Source organism: Xenopus laevis, chromosome 7S (genome assembly GCF_017654675.1).
Source record: "Xenopus laevis strain J_2021 chromosome 7S, Xenopus_laevis_v10.1, whole genome shotgun sequence".
In the NCBI taxonomy this organism is placed as follows: domain Eukaryota; kingdom Metazoa; phylum Chordata; class Amphibia; order Anura; family Pipidae; genus Xenopus; species Xenopus laevis.
Genome location: NC_054384.1, coordinates 19237092 through 19256211, shown reverse-complemented (window position 1 = coordinate 19256211; position 19120 = coordinate 19237092). Strand labels below are relative to the sequence as shown.

Sequence of the window (19120 nt, the reverse complement as noted above, 5' to 3'; positions counted from 1 at the left end):
TATTTAAACACCATAGCACGTCTGCATGATTTATTCCAGCCCTGTAACCACTGGTGAAGTCTTGCAAAGAAAATTCCTTTACACTGTCATTCTCCTTCTCCCAGAGGGCCTGTTAAGTCGTATTGGAATCCACAGAAAATCCTTCGAATTTCGTTTTTTATGTTTTCATGAGTCATATTTTGTCTGTCTTTCTGCTGGGAAAGCTTTGTTGCAACACATTAGCCCCTTTATTTCAGACTATTGGGCAGAATGGGAATATTTTCTTTTCTTAAAAAATATCCGTATCTACAGTAGCTCTGTTTCCTACAGTGGATGGACTCAAACTATCAAAGAAGGCCTCAGAGCCCATAAAAATGCTTCAGACAGCCTGTATTAATGTAAACTGCCAGTGGTAAAACATATGCAGTATGTGTCACTTAGTAGTAGCATGGACCTACCTTTCATGGCAATTTTGTGCTACTACACAGTGTATATACAGTGCACCAGGGATTTGCATTAATCCTGGCAGCAATGTTACTTTGGATGTATGGTTGCCTCTGTTTGATCTCCTCTAGTGTGGGGTGATAAAACATCCGAGGTTACCTACATAATTATTAATGATGGTCCCATCTATCATCAGCCATAGAGGGCCACATTTAGGCTTGAGGGCCTACAGTTGAACAGTGTTGTCCAAATGGGGAGAGTAGCTACTGGTCTTGTGAAGGTTACAACAGTACCTAGTCCTTTGTTCAATTGGGCTCCACAGGCAGGATTCGGGGGCCATCATTAAATCTTGAGGAGTTATTTGTTTGAGGATGACAAATGGAAGCCCACCAACTAGAACTCTTAACCAAACTCAACAAGGACATGATATTGCCATAGACACACTAAACATGTTGGGATACCAGGAAATTAAACCACTTGGTTTAGACTACAAGCAGATTAGTGGAATTGCAACCAGGAACACTGCATGACATCCATTGCTTAGGAGAAGGGGAAATCCTTCTTCTTCTAAACTGACCAGGCTAAACAATGTTGTATGAAGAGGAGCACCTGGGATTAGTATAGAGATCATGCCCATAAAGAATAGAGTATTGAGCTTAGGTGAATACTTCATAATAAATGTGATAGGGATGGGTACAAACCATCCTCCAGTGGTATTTTCTGGAAGTTGTAGTTTTACAACATAGTGCCTTAGCTTATTGAGAAGCCCTTATCCTTGCTTGGCTGTGGGCCTTTCAGTAGGGAAGCAATTGTTTGAATTGAAACAAACTGGTAAAATGAGAAATTCAACTTTCTAAGAAGAGAAGTTATTTATGCATCTTTTATTGTTATAAATTATGCATGTATTGTTGCAGTACACAGCAGAACTAATGAACAGAGAGTATAGATTAAGTATATACAAGGTCTTTACTACTAGTATTGGCTATTTAATGGCTTTTAATGCTTCAGTTCAAAAATTCATGTTTATTTAATGGGGGGATTGTTTAATTGAATTGTGCTGGCCTTGTCAGAGGAATTGGCTGAGGAGTTTATGTAGTGGCTGGACCTCCCTGTAGCACATTGTGTATTTTGTGGCCAATGCACCTTGATGTTACTGCATTGCTTCTTCACCCACAGGGACATATGGTCTTTAAATATAGGGTTAAAGGATCAGTATCATCAATTTTTTTTATTACAAAATTCATTAGTGTAGAATGAAAAAAAAACCACAAAGACATATTAAACTTTTAACTCGCTAAGTCTTTATAGTAAGAAATAACTTACCGAAACTCCGCTTGCGCTCCTCTTCAGAAAAGGTCATTTGGCGATCCATCGTGCATCGCTCAATTTCTCCTCCCTGCTTTCCTTATAGGAGATAGCCAGGGAGGAGTAATCGAGTGCCGCATGATGGATTGTCCTTTTTCTGAAGAGGAGCGCAATTTTTTAATTAAAAAAAATTGGTGTTACTGGTCCTTTTAAGAGATGTCTGGGTAAATGATTTGTTGAGGCCTCTTGGAGATAGCTCTGCAGATGATGGTTTTTCCAATCGAACTGGGGAGTCATTTGGTGGATTTTAAAAAATTTGGATGCTTTTCTGACAAGGTCAGTGGCTTAGAATTATGGACATTACTCTAGGGGGCACATTTCCTAAGTGAAGCATTCGAAGTAAAAAAACATCGAATTTCGACCATCGAAAAGGCTACTACGACCGTCGACTTCGATTCGAACGTTTCGAACTAAAAATCGTTCGACAATTCGATAGTCGAAGTACTGTCTCTTTAAAAAAAAACTTTGACTACGTCCTTCGCCACTTTAAACCTACCGAGCTTCAATGTTAGCCTATGGTGACCTTCCCCATAAGGTGTCTAAGCTTTTTTGATCGAAGGAAAATCCTTCGATTGATGGATTAAAATCCTTTGAATCGTTCGATTCAAAGGATTTAATCGTGCCCCTTTATGTTAACTTTTATAAATAAAAGGCAAATCATTTTCCTTTATTATTGTGTGTTAACAAATGCTATTACACACAGTAACCAAATATTTGTTTTCATTTTCTAATTTATACCTGAGTGATCAAAACCTTCTGCTGTACACTGTACAAGTACCAGGCATGTGAAAGGCCACTGGTTAGGGGCTTTTTTTTTTTTTTTTTTTTTTTTTGAAAAGAGGACTATAAAGTGTCTCTTTCTGAGATGCTCTTAAATTCTACTTTGCATTTTAGTTTCAGTGAGATGAACAAGTAATGCCCAGTGTATAAATGTATTTATTTCATTTAAAAATCTCAGCCGTCAGGCATAGAGGCGGGGCAGACAATTATTTTCACTTTCCATTCAGCACTTCCTAGATGTCATTGCTCTCCCCACACTCCCCTTTTCTCTTCACCATTTCATTTTGTGGCCAGTGCATGGGGATGGACATCGGGTCCCCCAATCTGGTGCACGAACAAGATTCTGAGATGATGCAAGGCTTGCCTTAATAACACTGTCCACAAAATGGCTCCTGCCTGTTTGCTATAATTATGAGTTCCCAGACTGAAGGAAACAAAATTTAAATCATTTATATAGTGTAATTAAAGTTCATTTTACTTGACTAATGTAATAAAATAGGATTTTAAATAATTTTTTGGGTGACGGGTCCCCTTTAAGCTAAACTGAAATCAGGGGGAAACGAAAGAACTGCCTTCTTGTAGCTTAGGAAATAAGTCTGTATAAGGCTTGCCAGCCATGAACTGATCTGACAAGGTCCTTTGCCAAGCAGATTCTTGGCAACAACTTTTTCCTCTCTATTAGAGTCTCAGCACAGATTTACTGTTTATTAAGCATTTTGTTGACTCTTCCCAAGACTCAAAGTTGTAAATCTCTATAAAATGTCCTTTAAAGGAAAATGAGAATTCACTCTTTCAAAAATATATAAATGTTTCCAATATTTTGGATTTGAATGTGATGCTTCGTGAATCTTTGCACTTCTTGCTTTCTGACAATTTCCCACTACTTCAGGAGCAGGCCTTTGCTGAAAATCTACCTGGAAATTAAAAGCGGGGAACATAAATAGTTTTCTCCTTTTAAATTGACCATATTGACAAGCTTTTGGCAATAGTAGCTTTCACTCAAAATTTGACTTTCAACTTACTGACTTTACTTCAGTTCATTTTCGAGCCCCCAGTCCCCAGATAATCTGTGTTCAAGCAGCACAGCATCTTAAGCAGTTGCTGTTTTCTCTAGTTGTGTTTTCCTGACATGGGGCTAGACATATTGTAAGTTTCCCAGGTGCCCCAGTCATGTGACTTGTGCTCTGATAAACTTCAGTCACTCTATACTGCTGCACTGCAAGTTGGAGTGATATCATCCCATCCCTTCTCCAGCAGCAGACCAATGGGAAGGTAACCAGATATCCACTCCCTGATATTAAAAATCTATGTCCCACTGAGACAAATTCAGTTACATAGAGTATGAGAAACAAGAGCCTGTCTGAAAGCAGTTCCAGCCTAAAGTGCTGGCTCTTTCAGAAAGCACATGACCAAGCAAAATCTGAGATGGCTGCCTACACACTAATATTATGACTTAAAAAAATACACTTGTTGGGTTAGGAAATTAAATTTTACATGGTAGAGTGAATTATTTGCAGTGTGATACAGAAATTGAAACGACACCATGAAAAATTACAGTATCCCTTTAAATCTTATATACAGTGGTGTGAAAAAATATTTGCCCCCTTCCTGATTTCTTATTCTTTTGCATGTTTGTCACACTTAAATGTTTCTGCTCATCAAAAACCGTTAACTATTAGTCAAAGATAACATAATTGAACACAAAATGCAGTTTTTAAATGAAGGTTTACGTTATTAAGGGAGAAAAAAAACTCCAAATCTACATGGGCCTGTGTGAAAAGTGATTGCCCCCCTTGTTAAAAAATAACTTAACTGTGGTTTATCACACCTGAGTTCAATTTCAAAGGTTATAAAGCCATTTCTAAAGCTTTGGGACTCCAGCGAACCACAGTGAGAGCCATTATCCACAAATGGCAAAAACATGGAACAGTGGTGAACCTTCCCAGGAGTGGCCGGCCGACCAAAATGACCCCAAGAGCGCAGAGACAACTCATCCGAGAGGCCACAAAAGACCCCAGGACAACATCTAAAGAACTGCAGGCCTCACTTGCCTCAATTAAGGTCAGTTTTCACGACTCCACCATAAGAAAGAGACTGGGCAAAAACGGCCTGCATGGCACATTTCCAAGGCGCAAACCACTTTTAAGCAAAAAGAACATTAAGGCTCGTCTCAATTTTGCTAAAAAACATCTCAATGATTGCCAAGACTTTTGGGAAAATACCTTGTGGACCGACGAGACAAAAGTTGAACTTTTTGGAAGGTGCGCGTCCCGTTACATCTGGCGTAAAAGTAACACAGCATTTCAGAAAAAGAACATCATACCAACAGTAAAATATGGTGGTGGTAGTGTGATGGTCTGGGATTGTTTTGCTGCTTCAGGACCTGGAAGACTTGCTGTGATAGATGGAACCATGAATTCTACTGTCTACCAAAAAATCCTGAAGGAGAATGTCCGGCCATCTGTTCGTCAACTCAAGCTGAAGCGATCTTGGGTGCTGCAGCAGGACAATGACCCAAAACACACCAGCAAATCCACCTCTGAATGGCTGAAGAAAAACAAAATGAAAACTTTGGAGTGGCCTAGTCAAAGTCCTGACCTGAATCCTATTGAGATGTTGTGGCATGACATTAAAAAGGCGGTTCATGCTAGAAAACCCTCAAATAAAGCTGAATTACAACAATTCTGCAAAGATGAGTGGGCCAAAATTCCTCCAGAGCGCTGTAAAAGACTCGTTATCGCAAACGCTTGATTGCAGTTATTGCTGCTAAGGGTGGCCCAACCAGTTATTAGGTTCAGGGGGCAATTACTTTTTCACACAGGTTTGGATTTCTTTTCTCCCTAAATAATAAAAACCCTCATTTAAAAACTGCATTTTGTGTTTTCTTGTGTTATCTTTGACTAATAGTTAAATGTGTTTGATGATCAGAAACATTTTGTGTGACAAACATGCAAAAGAATAAGAAATCAGGAAGGGGGCAAATAGTTTTTCACACCACTGTAAACCCCTCTTCTGAATAAAAGTAACCACAAAGCTTTCTGCAGTTTATCTAAAAGTTTGACTTTAGACCTAAACTAGATAAAGCAGGTTTTTACATGCAAGGGAAGAAAGGCCAGCTGCTTAGCAGAATCACCGCCATGCGATGACAGCATAATGGCTCTGTCTTCCTGTTTTCACTCCAAGAGGTAAGAGGGAGTAGAGAATGGATTATGAAAGGTTATTCAGATGTTCCACAGCCCTGGAACCAGGGGGAGTCATTCAGTTACTGTTAATAATTGTATATTCATTTGCACATTTTATACCTGAAGTTTTTGGATGCTTTCCTTGTGTTTTCTTGTTGCTAGTCAACACATCATGCCTAAACCGATGATGATTTTGCTGCCGTAATGTGAAAAGCAGGGTGCACATGTGCTGCCCCCCAATGCTACTAAAGAATTGAAAGATATAGTTACTACTCTTCTATTTAAATTCTATCTAATTTTCACTTTAGCTTTGCTTCTGTATGGAACGTTTGAGTTCCACTCACCCTGTGTTTGGTTTTTGGAAGTTCCTGTGGTGCAGAGGTAGAGCGACAACTTGGCCCTGTTGCATTAGCCCGTACCAGGGTTGTCCACAGACTGTATGTCACCCTTAGGGTCAGGATCAGGGCACACAGGCAGATTTGGGAAGATTAGTCGCCCTGCGACAAATCTCCTCTTCTTCGGGGCGACTAATCTCCACGAACTGCCTCCCCTGCCTTCCCACTGGCTAAAATGTAAATCGCCGGCGGGATGGCACTCGGATGGACTCGGATTGATTCATTTTCTGAAGTTGCCTGAAGAGGAAACCTCGAGCGACTTTCGGAAAACGAATTGCTTCGAGTGCCATCCCGCCGGTCAGTAAACATTTTAGCCGGCGGTAGGGCAGTTCGGGTTGATTAGCCGCCCCAAATCTGCCTCTGTGCCCTGACCCTTAAAGGGATATTGTCATGGGAAAACATTTTTTTCAAAATACCTCAGTTAATAGTCCTGCTCCATCAGAATTCTATACTGAAATCTGTATCTCAAAAGAGCAAACTGATTTTTTTTTAGTTTTTTCTAATTTAGAAATTTGACATGGGACTAGACATATTGTCAGTTTCCCAGGTGCCCTCTGATAAACTTCAGTCACTCTTTACTGCTGTACTGCAAGTTGGAGTGATATCACCCCCCTCCCCCCCCAGCAGCCCAACAACAGAACAGCTCCCTGACACAAGATAACAGCTGCCTGGTAGATCTAAGAACAGAACTCAATAGTAAAATCCAGGTCCCGCTGCAACACATTCAGTTACATTGAGTAGGAGAAACAACAGGAAACCAGAAAACAAAGTGCAAATCTGAAAAGATATTTGGTTAAGTATTTGTTCTGTAAAACCGTTGAGTCTGTGGACTAGGTCAGATATGCATTTGTCTCACACACACACACACACTCTCGTTCGTTCTCTCTCTCTCTCTCTCTCTCTCTCTCTCGTACAAAGAGAGGCAAGGAGAGGGGTTCTTCATTGACACAATACAATTTACTAATCCAGAACAATTTGATTAATTGCAACACTGAGCAATAAAACAATCTGCTAGATCAGCAAACATCCACTCATCCAGAAATACACACACACACACACTTTCCTTCCCCTGGGAACTCTATTCTCTCTTTATAACTACAGTTAATTGTTTTAGGCGAATGCCAGAAGATTCCATGAAAGAATCTTTGTATATTTTATCTTTAACATTATAGATGAGGAAATTCTTCTGTATTGGTGCAGAATAAAACATTTTCTAATATAGTTAGTATTCCTGGGTTCCTGTTTTATACTCTCACGTCTGCTTGGCCAACCCCTTTTGTGACGTCATCGGCGGGTTGGTGCGGGTCTATAAAAGGACCTCCGGGTGAGGGGCGGGTTAGGGTCGGGTGCGGGTCAAGGAAACCCTAACTCGCACATCACTAGTATGAAAACATCCATAATTTCCCTGAGTAAAATCATTGTTTGCTCTTTTAGTTCCCATGGGCTCCACTCCACAAATTTTGCTGCCAAGCATCATGGTGCCGTCAAGCACTTGTGTGTTTGATGCTTACAGTGAATATCTGTAGTCCTCTTCCCCAACCAACAATCAAATGCTGCTTGAAAATGTTGAAAATTCCAGCTTTCATCCAATAAATCTCTCAGTTGACCGTACGTAAGGGAACACTACGGAGCACTATCTATTGGCTTTCACACATTCAGGGCCCAGGCATACTATTTTTGGAGAGCGTTGTGTTAGAGGCAAAATGATGGTTCCCACTAATATGCAAACAAGGAAACTATAGTCATGAATGTAAACTGTTCATAAATAACTTTTGTTTTGTATCTTTTATACTAGGCTGATGAATTCACAAATGAATTTAGTAATTTCTTTAGAAATCTCTCATAAATGTTTATGTTTTAAAGCTTATAAAATATGTAAGTGTCCTTTCTCTTGTGTATTTCTCTAGGTGGTTTATGCAGTCCCCTGTATTCAGATCATCTACACTATGGCTGCAGTACAAGCTCTTCCATTATCCATTGACCAAAACACTGAGGCCAGTGGTAGCCAAAGCCACACAAACACAAGGTCTCCTGTCACAGAAAATACGATGGGAAGCGTCAGCAGCTTAATCTCTGGGAGGACATACCATGACAAGCAATGCAGGGCCTCCGAATTCAGCAACAAGTGCCGCAAACCAACCAACATGCCAAACTGTTTTAAACAACAAGAGGGGCTACTAAAAACCAATTATAGCTCACAGGATTTTCTGTTTAATGGGCTTCCTACAAAGAAACCCTCGACTACTACCTCTGGAAATAATGGGAATTATGTCTATGTCAATGAGGACTTTAAAGAGGAATGGCATGACGCTAGAGTACCAATCAGCCCCTCTAGTGATGCTGAAGATATTCGGGAAGAGAGATCCATCAATGGAAATATAAGAGGGCCTCCACCCAAGCTCATTCCCATTTCAGGCAAATTAGAAAAGGTACGTTGTAATAGTTGATTGGATATTGGGTATCTGCAAGTATTTTTTTATTAACATTTGAATGCCTAAACCGGACTATTTTCTATGGGCACATAGGCTGAAGGCTCCAGCTGCTCTAAGACTGTGTATTTTTGCAGGCTGAGAGAAGCGAATCTGCTCCTTGCTCCATTGATTTGAATCTGACACAGCAGAGCTAAGGTGAGGTCAGCCTGGAGATATCTCCTTTCGTGTATTTAAGCTGACATCGCTTCAGCTCTGCTGTCTGATTCACATCAATGGTACTGGGTCAGTGAGCAGACAAGCGTTTTTACCTGCGCTCCCCTGCATTCTGGTTTCATGCGTTTAGCCGCAGGGGAGCACAGGAGTAGATGCACTGAATTCTTTTCAAATTCTATTGAAAAGAATTCAGTGCGTCTACTCCTGCGTTCCCCTGCGGCTGAACGCATGAAACCAGAACGCAGGGGAGCGCAGGTAAAAAGACGCTTATCTGTAAGAGCCCTCAGAGATGCCGTATTTGCATAAATGATCCTGGGCAATGGCCTATTTATAGCATTAATTAAAACACCTAATGGACCAGCAGCTTTACTGCCGGAGTTTCTTTTATTCTGGCTGCTATCTATAAATCCGGTAAAAGTGTTCTGCCACAATTTTAATCTTATTTTTCTAGGTGTTGCGGGATTCTTCTGATGTATTTCTGTCTAACCTTAAAAGATGAAGGTGGAATAAAAAGTCCAAATCTAGCAAAGAGCTTAGTGTTTCTGTTCACTTACTGCTTTATTTTTATCTCATAATTACAAATCCCTACTGAAATGCACAATTGAAATGGCCAAGTTCAGCACGTCAATTAAAGGCAGCTTTTAGCTCCTGTTCCACATCCTTTGAGTAATGATAGGTGCTGTATTACCTAAGAATCTCTCTTCTTAGTACAGACTCCCTAGTTTGCCTGAATTAAACCAGTGCAGAACACTGCATATAGTCTAAATAAAGAGTAGGGATGTTAGACATGTCCCTTGGAGGGCTTAGTACACATAGGGCGAATAAAAATGTTGGATTTCCCACCAAATTCACATACCTCTATCTCCACTTTTGTGAATTTGTCTTTTAAACACAGTTTTCAGATTTTGTCTTTTGCACAACATTTTAAAGACATTTTTTTCTGAATTTGTCTTTAGCCCTTACTACACCTGTCAGTCAGACATCAAATTGCAATTTTTGGGGGAGGGGGTTTATTTAAACTAGGAAAATTGTATATTGTTTTTTTTTCAGGAAAACATGGGCTTTCTAAATCGCCTACATGTTTGTGTAATTCTACTTCTGTAACAACATATATGGGTCTAAATACAAGAAATGCTAATAATATAGGGATTTGTATCAGAAATAGTTTTTATTATCTTAGGTCAAGTGTCTAATTACAGCTAAAACTAAAACAATTGCTGGGAGGCTTTACTTTTCCTGTAGATAATATATGCACTCAAATTGCTAATATTGCCTCGTTCATTAAGATAAAACTCGTAAAATAATGCAAGTGTGAGTTTAAAACTTTTTGCATAACAAATTGTATTAATTACACTTTGTTTAATCAGTGTTTTACTTGTTTTGTTAATGAGGAGTTTACACCTATAGGGTTAGACAGAAACTTGTGCCCTGACTATAAAATGCTAATCCCTATTAATATGATAATAATTCCCCAATGGGGCACCTACAAGAGGGGGTGAAATGAAGATTGGGTGAACCAAAGCAGAGCAGTTTAGACTTGATCTGACACACAGGGAAGAGTTATACTGAGCTTTACTCCATTTTTAAAATGTCGGGAGAAAATGTTGTTTAAAATGTCGTATTTGCACCATTTTTATGTTGTTTGAAAGACAAATTCATAAGTGTCTGTAAACTGTCTTTCACTAAAATATAAAAATATAAAAATGCTGGTTGAGTTGGAATTTAGGTGGATTTCTGTTTGTGAATATGGAGAATGTATTTTACTCCAGTTTACCACCACTTTTGTAAATTCCCCCCATACAGTAGAGTTAACAATTGAACACAGGCAAAATTGGCCCTTGTCAGCCAACTTATAGCAACCAATCAGCAGCTGGCTTTGAGCAGTCTTATACAATTAGAATTAGAATGTTATGGATCACGGTTAAATGTGCCCGAACCGCAACCCGTATATTTAGCCACTTTGAGCCGCTACCCGACCCGGACCCGCAACTGCCTTATCCGCAACGCAACCCGCCGACCACCATCAAACAGGAAGTGATGGTGCTGCAAACCAGAAGTGGCATCATTAAAAGTGGGCGGGACAGAAACAAGTTTTGTAAAACTTAAAAAGGAGTAAACTATAAACAATATTACATAAGATAAGAAATTTAGATCAGACCCACAGGTATACCCACACTTGAACATCCTCCCCACATTCCACAGGGTGCCCGCTTTTTTTGTCGGTAACCCGCGGGTACCCGACCCGCTGCAGGACTCTACTTCCCACTAATATAAAAGCTGCAGAATCCGCCCTTTCTACAGTTGGCAGCTCAGTGGCCTGTATCCGAGCAGCTTCTTCAGTTGCTATGGGAATGCGAAGTTTGCCATATAAACTCTCCCACTAATCCAATCACAACTGAACTAAAGAAGCTGCTCGGATGAGTAGTGAAACGTCTTCAATGATTACTCAGCAAGTCCAGTTGTTTTAGATTTACCTATACTAGATAATTGAAAAAAGACTTTGTTTATAGGGAACAATCTGAAAACAACTGAACAACCCCTTTAATATGAAATTGACACCAGATGTCTCTTAACAACCCAAGTAATTCATGCATACAATGATCTCAAAACAAAAAAGTCCATAAATTAAGTTATGTCTAATAAAGTGGAATGACACAGGGAACAAGTAATGAACACATGAATAAAATTAGGTTCTAAAAGGCATGGAAAGCTAAAGGTGGCCATACACGGGCCGATAAAAGCTGCCGACAGACCGTGTCGGCAGCTTATTGGCCCGTGTATGGGGCCCCCCGACGGGCTTCACCGATCGAGATCTGGCCGAAAGTCTGCCAGATCTCGATCAGATGGGACAAAAAATCCCGTCGGATCGTGGCCGCATCTATTCGTTGATGCGGTCCCGCGATCCGACCGCCCGTTAGGCATCGTTAGGATCCGATCGTTGGGCCCTAGGGCCCATGATTGGATCAGCCTGATATATCGCCTGGGCATATCGGAGGGAGATCCGCTCGTTTGACGACATTGCCAAACGAGCGGATCTCTCACTGTATGAGCACCTTAAGAAACATGCTGAAATCTGTCTGAAAGCAATTCTGTGCAAATGAATATCAGCTGGTTTAGTCTTAATTGATGATCTATAAAAAGGTTTCTCATTACTAAGGTATCACACAAGTAGCATCTCATGTTGGGTATAAGCAAAGAGCCTCTCCCAAGAGCTTCTCAACCTTATTTTTGCAGAAATATATTTACTGACAAAAATATTTGGTGTGTTAAATACTTATTTTCCCCACTGTATCAGGCCTCTTTAGCAGGGCTCTATAACAGAAAACAAAAAAGAAGCATAAAAAAAGACCTTTTGTTGTTGGGAAAGATTGATAATATGTAACATTTTTCTTTATTTGATGTTTCAGAACGTAGAAAAGACTTTAATAAAACCTACAGCTTTCAAACCAGTAGTGCCGAAGAAACGCAACCCCTCACTGCAGTACCTTGTTCAGCGCAATGGAGGGCCAGGCCTTTCAGAAAGTCAGAGCAGTCTGAATCTTCTATTCAATGGCAATTCAGCAGGGATCCCGGAAAAGCACAACTCCTTGAGCTGTCGGAACATCGCGCATTCTGGTACCATGTCAGACTCTGGACGCACTTCCTTGTCAAGCCTTCCAACTTCCAACACGAACTGTAGTCACCAGCTAGACTCAGTCAGTGTTTCTATGGGTCATATTAATCTGGATAATCACAGTAACCTAAATGGATATTCTGATCGAGCATCCAGGGGTCGCACTCGTCCTTCAAACTCAGACAGTGGGCGCTCTTCATCTAGCAAGAGCACCGGGTCCCCGATCTTGAACGATGAAATTCTGATCAGAGAACTGGAGGAAAAATTAAAGGACAGGGAAATGGAGCTTCAGCAACTTAAAGAAAATCTGGACGAAAATGAAGCTGCCATTTGCCAGGTACGGCAGGATGTTTGTTAGAACCATCAGCAAACTTATCTTTTGATTCATAATAGGAACGGTAATGACCTGTTCCTGACACAGGGGAAAATGGGTTAAAGGGGAACTATTGTGAAAATGAACATTTATAAACTTCTTCAAACAATCAACTAAAAATGCTGAATTGTTTCTAAATTAATCAAGTTTATCTTCATTATTCCTCTCTCAACAACTGTTTCTCATCAATCTCTCTGCATGCAGCAGTTGGGTGTCAGATGAATGATCCAATATATCTTATAGGGGGGGGGGCTCCTTTTCCTAACAGAAAAAACTGATTCCGTACAAACAAAATGACTGCCTTTTTCACAAATTTTGCATGTAGAGAGACATGATTTCTGGTGATTTTAATAGAGTGAGCTCTAATAAATATTCAAGGCAAAAGGAGCCCCCCCCCTATAAGATGTATTGGATCATTCATCTGACACCCAACTCCTGAATGAAGAGAAACAGTTGCTGAGAGAGGGATAGTGATGATAAACTCGATTATTTCAGAAATTGAACAGAATATTTAATTGATTGTATTTAGAAAGTTTCTTACTTCAGTATGCTGAAGCTTAGATTAAATTTTCATTATCACGATAGCTCCCCATTAAATATCTGTAGTACCCCTAGTGTGATTGAACAACAAGTCCCAGTATTCCTCAAAGGCACATCTGTAAATGTGGGTGAACTACCCAGCATAGCTGCTTTTTGGGAATGATATGAAATGTACTCCGCTACAACTTCAGAGCCACACAGGCTTGATTTGCCTTGTTTGGCCACATCTAAAAAGCTTTTCTGGTTTTTCCATGACAGATTTGTCTGAACATCAGTTTTGTGTGTATTTGTGACTGGTATCTTTTAGATGCATTTAGGGATCCACCAAATCCAGGATTCAGTTCGGGATTCGGCCTTTTATAGCAGGATTCGGCTGAATGCTTCTGCTTGGCTGAACCGAATCAGAATCCTAATTTCCATATGCAAATTAGGGGCGTGGAGGGAAATAGAGTTAATTCACAAAACAAGCAAGTAAAAAAAATGTCCCCCCCCTAATTTGCATATGCAAATTCAGATTTGGTTCGGTATTTGGCCGAATCTAGTATTCAGGGGTTCGACCGAATCCAAAATAGTGGATTCGGTGCATCCCTAGATACTTTTGACTGGCAATGCATTAGGTTGTATTTCTATTCCGTATTCTGTATATCCCTTCGAGCGTGCATGAAATTAGCTGACATTTGCATGGTGTGGCAGTTTAAATTCCTGTGCTGACATATGTATGCACCAAGGATACATGTGATTTACTGAGGGTTCAAGGGGTCAAAAGGCTTGGCTATAACCTTTACCTAAATTCTCCCATCACTTGCTTTATTTCAGCTGGGGTTTTGTCAAACCAAGACCCAGGCTGTTTCCTCTCCACAATGTTTTCCTAATTTTGTATGCATTGTTTTTGCTGGCAGAACTTTTAGTTAGTGTCTGTTTTTAACATCCTGCTACCAATATAACAGAAGGGCTGTGATATGAATTAATCTCTCATACAGTGAAATATACCCAGCACATTCATTTCCTAAGTTCATATCAATAGTGCAAGCAGACTTTGAGACGGCTGAGCAGATACTCCAGTCAATTAGTTGGAAGGATAAAACGCAGGGTTCTGTCAAAGGTTTAAAGTAGAAGAAATGTTTATCACGCTATTTCTCATGTTAGGTGTATGAGGAAAAGCAGAAGCGGTGCGAGCAAGAAATGGAGGAGTTACGACAGAGTTGCGCTCTGAAAATGAAGCAAGCAGCCCAAAAGGCTCAGCGGCTCCAGCAGGTTCTTCAGCTGCAAATATTCCAACTGCAACAGGAGAAGAAGAAACTGCAGGAGGATTTCTCCCAGTTACTGCAGGAAAGGGAGCTGCTAGAGAAGCGATGTGCCTCGTTTGAGAGAGAACAGACAGAGTTTGGGCCTCGCCTAGAGGAGACCAAGTGGGAGGTAGGTCACACCCCTGGGGGTGCTGTTGGTCATCAGTGGGCTTAATACTTAATTTCAAATTTGTTCAGTGTGGAAACTCCGTTAACTAAAATGTAGTTCTCTTATTGGCCAGACTGGTTAAAGGGACACTGCACTACAACAAAATTGATTGCAACCTTAGAGAAAGATGGTATTCCTCGGCAGCTTTTCTTTAGTCATCAGGGCACATGTTCCCAGGTATAGTGCTGTGTGAGCACAGATCTCAAATCAGAAGGAATGCCATCAATCATGATGCAGTAATCCTGCCACCACCTGCTAGCCATTGATATAGCATTGGGTAATCCCCAGAGTGTTATCAGTGATACCCTGTAGTCTAACCTGTTAGTTAATTCCCAGAATGTAATCGGCGATAACTCTGTAGGCCTTTGAATGGAGTTGCCAGGCGGTCATGCTTAAAGAGATACGGACACCAGAAATTAAAGTCTTTTTACATCTCTCATAATAATGCCTTTGAAAGCTACTTATAACTATGCCATAAAGTATCTGCACGATGCTTTTACATTACCTGTCTGATGCCCCATGTTCCTGTATGAAGGGGGCTGCCATATTTGTGCAGCAGGAGTCCGTTAGCATTAGAAACAAATGTTTGGTAAGACAGTCAACAACAATTGCTTACAAAAACAAACCTCTCAGCAAAAAACGATCAACATGACCTACAGTATAGGTAACTTTTAATGTACATTCATATTTTTGAAAGTAGTTTAAGCATCAGTATCACTTTAAGTCTAAACCGAATTTTAGCTTCAATCGACTGTATCTTTTGCAGGGGAAAAAAACTGGGTCCAATTACCATATACAGTAGCTCAGCCTTCTTACTGTGTGTGGGCACCTAGGTGACATTTTGGGCAACTGTATGTTAGGTGTTAGAAGTCTACTTAGGGGATGCCCAAGCATGTCAACACAAGTGAAGCTGGCCCACACATGACTAGATAGTTGCAGTCTAACCAGCAATGCCTGGAGTTTCTTCAGAAGGCACCTTTGGAATAGTTTGGAAAAAGGAAGCAATGTGTATTTCTTTACACCAGCCAATCACATTACTGCTTGTGGGAAGGAAACTAGGGTCATTTTGTCTCCTATGGTATCGCATAGTTTGGTGACCCTTAGTCAGAACATTTTTTCTACAGTGTTATTGATGCTACTTTGACAGGAGCTTACCTACCTGGATTGTATTGTATTCAAACCCACTGCCCATGTGTTCTTTTGCTGCAGTAGGGGGTTGGTGACCTGCAGTTGTGAGCTGGGCCCCCCTTCCAAAGTTTGTTTGCATGGTTACCTGGTGCAAAGAAAGTACTTTGCTGTACTTTGAAGTCAAGATGAGACTGATATTGAAAAGGTGGTTAAGGTTTTGTTTAAAGCTTTTTTTTTTATTCTGAGACTAGGGCAACGGCTAAAATTATATATGTTCTGCTTAATTTCATGCTAACCTGCATCTTGAGAAGCCTTTTTGGCATAAGTCTGCAAGAGTTTTAAAGAAAAAATATATATATAATAGGATGCTAGGCTCCACAGGGCCTGCCAACAAGGGCCCATGATTTTTAGGATAAAACCCCCAGTTCACAAGGGTATAATCATTCAAAACCAAAAAAGTTATCCCAAAACTCCATATTATATTAAAAAATATAGTCTTTATTCAAAAAATCATGTTTAAAAGATAGGTATACAGGCCACATGGTATTCCGCCTTACGCGTTTCATACCCCCTGGTACTTAATCATATGGATTCATGCAGCTTAGTTACCATCAAGAACAAGTTACTGTTTTAAATTATATGTTTAAATTGAAATATTCTTTCTGTTCCTTTGAACATTGGCTTTCCTGATAAGACATCTCATACCTGTCATATAAAAGATACTGTCATATGATTCACCTTGCTGTAGCTCCATGAATACTTAAGGGCAGACTTATCAAAGTGTGAATTTAGAACTCACCACAATAAAACTCACTCGTTTTCTATTCACTCCTATGGGATTTTCAAAAGCACATGTGAACTCCATTGATAAATACGATTCTAAAAATCCCACAGGAATAAATAGAAAGTAAATTTTGTTGTGGCGAGTTCTAATCTAACATTTTAATAAATTTGCCCCATAGTGTTCATCTTAATTAGCATTCAAGCGGTTCCTCCTACTTATCTACTGTTTTTGGCCCTCTTCAGGTTTCTGTGCCACATTTTATGATTTTTTTTTTAGTGAAACTGTTGCTTAATTAGTGTTTCTTTTTCAGACCACCTGAAAAAAGCATAATATTCATAACTGTAACTTTATTCATTGTAGAGCTTTGACCAGTTTGTAGGTGTAGCGTAGAGTCCTGCAACAGGTCGGGTACCCGCAAAGTGGTCAGGTTTCGGTCCAAAAGTCCCAGATTCCTTGGCCATGCGGGTAACCCGGCTGGGTACACAACAAATGTGCTTGATCCCTCCCACCTACCCCTGTGGTTCCTCCAGTTTTTAAAAAAATTTGGGAACATTCAGCACCGGAGTGATGTTACTTCTGGGCAAATGTGATGTCACTTCCGGTTTCCCTAGTCCCCTGGGTTGGAAGGTTAGTTGGCCAATTGGGGTACGGGACAGGTTTATAAATATGGACCCGCACAGGGTTTGATAGAATGTAAAGGGGAATCTCCTGTCTCTACAAATGCATCTAAACTGTAAACCAATATTTCAATAGTCTAATTGTTATTATTTAATTCTCATAGGTTTGTCAGAAATCTGGTGAAATATCATTGCTGAAGCAACAGTTGAAGGACTCCCAGGCTGAGCTTGCACAGAAATCAAATGAAATACTGCTTCTCCGGTCTCAGTTCCGAGAGGCTCGATGTGACCTACAGATCAGTGAGGAGCAGGTGCAGGAGCTCCAGGACACAGCTCACACCAAGACACTGGAGATGGAAGTGTGCGAAAATGAACTGCAGCGCAAGAAGAACGAAGCAGAGCTGTTGCGGGAAAAAGTCAGCAAGTTAGACCAAGAAGTAGCCAGTCTAAGGGAAGCAGCTGTAGCCAGCCTACGCCATGGACTATGCTTCTGCCATGAGAAGGAGGACCCTTTCTTATTATATGAAAGTGATGAGGCCAAAGCACAGCGTCAGAATGCAGACAACCTGCAGGGCTTGCAGCAGTATGTGGAGCGTCTCAGGGAAGCCCTTGCAAGCGAGCGCAGCAGATATCAGGAGCAAGCTGAACACTTTGAAGATGAGCGGCGGAAATGGCAAGAGGAAAAAGAGAAGGTGATACGGTATCAAAAACAGCTGCAACACAATTATATCCAGATGTACCAGCAGAACCGTGAGCTGGAGAGGGACATTAAGCAGCTGACCGTAGAACTTGACGCAAGAGAGTTCAATGAGTTTGACTTGCACGGGGCTGAAATTCATTTTGAGGAAATTACAGCCACAGAAATCTAAAGCCAATGAATATGCAGAGCTACCACAATTGCCTTTCTACACACCTACAACATTCCAGCCAATGGTTTTGCCAAAACACAACTCAAAAAAAAAAGCTCTTCCATATGACTTGCTGTGGATAAACCATATTTGATTTGTTTTGACAGGGAACCATAGGTTTATGGACATTAACACTAAATGCAACTCGATCTCTAAATGGCAGATCTTGAACACTGAATTTCATCCAAAATATAGTATTAAGCAGCCATATATATATGTATACTCACAAATGATATGGAATTTCATTGTCATTCAATAAGGAATGTATGATACTATGTACAGCACTTATTTTTGTGTTTGCATATCACTTTTGTTTAAAAAAAAAAAACCCATCATGTTATGTAATTTGACTGAAGTATAGGTACTGTCATGGAGCAGGAAGGCACCGTTGTGTTAAATGTCAGTTTAATACTGTCAGTGTTTTTTGCTGGTCCCAGTGACCCTGCTAACACATCTAGGTTTATTTTTCACCTTAAAGGAGAAGGAAAGCTACCGAAGCAGTTTATTGCCAATAGATTAGCCACAATAGTGCAAGCTATAACTATATTTATTCTGCAGAATGCTTTTCCATACCTGAGTAAACAGCTCTAGACACTCTCTCTGTATGTTAGTTTACGATAGCAGCTTCCATATTAGCTTGACGTGACATCACTTCCTGCCTGAGTCTCGCCCTGCTCACTTATAGCTCTGGGCTCAGATTACAGCAGAGATGGGGGGGGAAGAAGAGCAAACTGAGCATGCTCACGCCCGGGGCAAGGAGGTTTAAGCTGAAAACAGGAAGTCTGATACAGAAGTCCATGTGTACACAATAGAAGGAAATGTGGTGTTTCTTTTGAAAGTGGATTCAAAGCAGCATTATTTTGAGGGTTTACTAGTGTATTTATATAGACCAGTGATCCCCCACCCAGTAGC

General features: G+C 40.4%; 1 protein-coding gene across 5 annotated transcripts in view; it reads left to right on the top strand.

The window, feature by feature from the left end:
- The window catches only part of LOC108697425 (leucine zipper putative tumor suppressor 2 homolog), a 97879-nt gene extending 79316 nt beyond the window's left edge, over window positions 1-18563 (top strand). For all 5 annotated transcript variants that reach the window (XM_041570951.1, XM_041570952.1, XM_041570953.1 and 2 more), the window contains 4 exons: window positions 8053-8574; window positions 12198-12740; window positions 14463-14732; window positions 17465-18563. In XM_041570951.1, the coding sequence (XP_041426885.1) occupies window positions 8053-8574; window positions 12198-12740; window positions 14463-14732; window positions 17465-18169 (2040 nt within the window). In that variant the 3' untranslated portion in view covers window positions 18170-18563. The remainder of the gene's footprint in view (window positions 1-8052; window positions 8575-12197; window positions 12741-14462; window positions 14733-17464) is intronic.
- The last annotated feature ends 557 nt before the right edge of the window (window positions 18564-19120 follow it).